Source organism: Schistocerca gregaria, chromosome 1 (genome assembly GCF_023897955.1).
Source record: "Schistocerca gregaria isolate iqSchGreg1 chromosome 1, iqSchGreg1.2, whole genome shotgun sequence".
Taxonomy (NCBI): domain Eukaryota; kingdom Metazoa; phylum Arthropoda; class Insecta; order Orthoptera; family Acrididae; genus Schistocerca; species Schistocerca gregaria.
Genome location: NC_064920.1, coordinates 770714150 through 770718745, shown reverse-complemented (window position 1 = coordinate 770718745; position 4596 = coordinate 770714150). Strand labels below are relative to the sequence as shown.

At 38.1% G+C, this 4596-nt stretch overlaps 1 protein-coding gene across 1 annotated transcript; it reads right to left on the bottom strand.

Moving 5' to 3' along the window:
* Positions 1 to 688: 688 nt before the first annotated feature.
* LOC126305141 (piggyBac transposable element-derived protein 3-like) lies at positions 689 to 2219 on the bottom strand. The gene is made up of 2 exons (XM_049992022.1): positions 2143 to 2219; positions 689 to 2051 (listed from the first exon to the last, which is right to left on the bottom strand). Exons 1-2 carry the CDS (start codon positions 2155 to 2157, stop codon positions 1515 to 1517), a joined length of 552 nt encoding a protein of 183 aa, XP_049847979.1. The 5' UTR covers positions 2158 to 2219; the 3' UTR covers positions 689 to 1514.
* Positions 2220 to 4596: the final 2377 nt, after the last annotated feature.

Sequence of the window (4596 nt, the reverse complement as noted above, 5' to 3'; positions counted from 1 at the left end):
GTAGGCATGTAATGCTCAAACTATTTCTCTTGATTGCGCTCGAATCGCAAATCTCTTGGCATGGATAACAGTAATAATGGATAACACATTAAAAATGAATAACGGTAGCAACTTCTAAACCTGCAAAAACGAACACATCGAAAGTCACAGAGCGCAACGATCGTTCAGGACAGCAGATGGGCTGCAAAATGCAAATAATTTCCACTACCAAGCAGGTATTGTTGTTTCGGGTAAAAGTATGGGGACTTCCTCGCTGTCAATCACAAAGTAATTTTGTACAGACTATTGAATGAGTGCGGGCAGAAAATTATGTTGTGCTACCAACCACGGAAACTTATACCGCGTACTTTGCCTTTTCATGAACTTCTGTCACATTTATGCAGTTTCCCTCAATCTATTTGAACTGATTTTAATATTGTACAGATTATGATGGTAATGAGACGATCAGCAACAAAATCCACACTTCCTCTTTTATGACATGCATTTTGCCATCGTTCGGCACTGAAGTGCCACAAAGCTTCGTGCATTAGTTCCAGTACGTCTGGAAGCTTAACTCTTTGCGGGAGAGGTAAACACCACTAAAATTTACCCTAGTGGGGCAAGAAAAATTATTTGCAAATTTCAAATTTCTTTTACTTTGTTTTATTGTCTTGACATGTTTTATACATTGAGTTTGAAAAAATTCACTTAAACAACGACAACAAAATATTAACATTAAATGTGGTCACTACAGGTAACCACCACCCCATTACAGTATGCAAATTCGATATTTGGTGGTTGAACTTTGAAATAACTAGTTTTTAATTTTCTTGGTATCTCTTGAAATAGTTCTTGCCTGCTCTCAGACATCAAGGTACCTTGCACACTGAACACATCCACACTTTTCGCACTGGATTTTTCTTTGAACTGCAAACTGCGCATTTTCTAGATGATTGGTGAATTGCCGGCTGCAGTGGTCTCGCTGTTCTAGGCGCGCAGTCCGGAACTGTGCGACTGCTACGGTCGCAGGTTCGAGTCCTGCCTCGGGCATGGATGTGTGTGATGTCCTTAGGTTAATTAGGTTTAAGTAGTTCTAAGTTCTAGGGGACTGATGACCACAGCAGTTGAGTCCCATAGTGCTCAGAGCCATTTGAACCATTAGTGAATTGGTGGTTGTTTACTGCTTTCGTGGCGAATACTTTCGTCTACGTATGGTTTGTGTGATTTGATTTGGGTTGCTATACTACTTTGGGATACAGAAGCAAAATTAGCTGCAACTGAAACTATTTTTGGAGCCAACAAGATTTTGTACACCTCTTGACGGAAGTCTTTACTGGAGAACTGCTCCATTTCGATTTCTTTGTGGATAAAGAACGCGTTTGTCATACTGCAGTCTAAAAAGTGAAGAAACAATCTCATCCACCATTTCTTGCTTTTTCTGTCAATAGCATAGTCTGACTTTAGTCGACCAAAATTATCCACATAGTTCATACTGTAATGTTAGTCTTTCAATACAATTGGACAAGTGATACTGGTTATTGTTCCATCTTTCGAGTTACTATGGACACATCTGATGGTGAATGACATGTTGAAATCAAGTTGATTGCCCTGTTGTCTTTCCATCTATAGATTACTATGCCACCACTGCTTATTTTGTAATCGAATTCCCCTCTTTCCAGTTCCTTTTCCTCCTTGAGTTTTGGTATGTTTTCCCTTCTGGGATTTATTGTTCTACAAGCGTACACACCATTGGATTTTAGGTCCTTGAACAGATAATATGATGTAAAATAAATGTCAATGAAAATAATATGATTCTTTCCATGAAGACAACTGGTTACATTTAGAACCACACGACTGCACACAAGACTAGAACTTGCACAACTTGTGAATGTGGGGTCATTTCCATCACAGTCAACACTGCTGTCACTAGAAGATATTTCTTCAAATAAAATTCGGTAACATGCGTCCTCAGTTATTCCTTTTCCGCTAGACATATTCGATGGAGACGAAGAAAATATAGTGGGTGGAGCAGAAGGGCGGGGGTTAGCAGCACTAACCACACAGAAATTTGTCTGTAAAACATGGAAAATTCTACTTAAATTTAAAGTTACATTACACGTAGACTTATATGTGTTCAACACATAAATATAAGCAATTACTTACCAAAAACAGTCGCATAAAGAAGAGCTACAGAGAATACTGTACGCCGCTTCCAAGAACAGTGCTAAATAATAATGAAGTATCAACTATTGTTCTGAAATCGCCGCAAAAATTCGCGCAGAAGACCTGCATTGCCATCTAGCGGCATTTTAGGCCACAATTAGATGGTTGGCAGAGAGACTACTGGCCCCTGAGCGATAAAGGGAGAAAATAATATGTGGTTAGCCACAGTGATCACCGTCTACGTATGTGGTTAGTTACAATTTTGCCTGCCGTTCAAAGAGTTAAATGTCTTGTTTCTCGTCACAAATCCCTTAACTTGACTCCAAATCAATTCTGTTGAGTTCAGTTGCAGCTTTTGTACAGTGTGCTAGATACCGTGAAAATTATTGTTTTCCATGATTCTACGACACTTGCTACTTCTGGCTCGTGTGACACCACATGTGTCCTACAAAACAGTGGGCATATTCAAACAAAGAGTATTTGGTTTCTCATTTTTCGCTTAAAAATTTAATTGTGTAATGTTTTCTTAACTTCAATAATTTTTTTTATTATATATCGATAATCAAGAATATTTATTTGCAATGAAAACCAGAATTTTGCGTGCGATATGTAATTAGAAACTAGGAGGCGTGCATTTTTCTTTAAAAATGATGGTTAAGTATGAGTTTGCAATATATTTGATGAATGTCTAATTTAAACGATTTAGGTATTAAAACCGAACAAGAGAAGAATGACAGACTACAACGAGCTTCCAATTGCCGCAGCACACTCAATTATTAATCTACGAAGATACAAATTATGTCACACCTACAAGTCACAACAATTTCCTTACTTTTATTATTTAAAAACGTCAAAGCTGATTTTTCTCTGTATACTTGTGAAAAACATTAATAACAACTTGTTTCTTGCCATTAACGGTGTTCTTCGCGCCTGTTTTCACTACGAAGCCGAAAGCAGAGTCATGTGTCATCCATTTTCACAGTATGTATGAACAGCGAGACAATCAGAGCACAAGTAGTGTTTACAGAGACTGTGACTACACGATTTTTGAAATAAAAATTACATAGCTATAGTATGATTGAGAAAAGCGTTAACGGCTGTTTACGTATCAGAATGTCTCAACTTTCATTTACAGTGACATGGGAATAAGATATATATATATAATACATAAATGGGACCTATTTCAATGAGCAGATGGAAGATGATGATGATGAATCCCTTCATCATTAAGCGGCGTCCTACATGAACGAACCGTTGCGAAAGCTCTGCGGTGCGGCGACCGCGTGGAAATATCGAACAATGGCCAACGGTCAAATTATCCTACGTGAGCGCGCACGTGCGATGCAGTGTGGGACGCGAGTTGTGGCGATCAAATTGTTTGATATTTCCGCGCGAAGTGGACTCGGTTTTCAGTATGTTTCTCATCTTAAAATGGCTGAAATTTTGATCAGTGCTGTTCAGGAACGGCGTGTATTGTGGGACAAAAGAAATAAAAATTATCATAACCGTTTTATATCGTACCGTGAATGGGAGGAAGCTGCGAAAATAATTGTTACTACAAGTAAGTACATGTGTAACGTACATTTACTAAGTAGTATTGTTTACTTTCTGTGCGCAGGATTTTGCTCAACATACAATTTTTCTTCATTGCTAATATAAATGATACTACAAGCAAGAGCACATAACACATTTTTAAGCAGTGTACTATACATACTTAGTGCAGGATTTTGTACAAAATACAATTTAAAATCATCTCTCACTTACACAGCTGCTCTTGACCAAGAATTGTATTTCTTCTGTAAACTGTCCAGTGCTACATTTGGTATATATCTTGGAAAAATGCCATCTCTGCCTCGTTTATTGATTCAAGATCACGGATGATTATGTGTAATAAAGTTATAGCTTTAACAATATGTACTACATTTCCCACAAAGTGTCGATAGGTTTTTGCAGTTCTAAAAGTAGATGTTATAGAACCACCATACTTGCCCGAGATAACCGATAGTTGTATATCTCTTTACCGTCACCTGCATTCGTCGTTCTTTCTGGGAGAGGCCTCATTAAATATTCCTTTAGTGGATACGCTGCATCACCATAAAAAACATATGGATACTTGATACTGGATCCTGGCAAAAATTCTTCTTCAGGTAGTGTTAGACTTCCCTTTTCTATTGCATGTCGGAAGGGGCATTCAACAAACACACCTGCGACATTCCCTTTGCCGTAGGAGCCTACATTCACCACACCAAATCTATAATTTGCGTCGGTGACGGCTAATAATCAAATGGAAAAGAAGGCTTAGTAGCAGTAATACATGGAACCAGATTATCGTTTTTCTTTTTCTTTTTTCTTAACGCGAATGTATTTCGCATCTACACTTGAAAGACACTTAGGTAATTGGCACCTGTCCCAAAAACATTGTGCTATTGTTTTAGTCATATTCTGTTGGCTCAG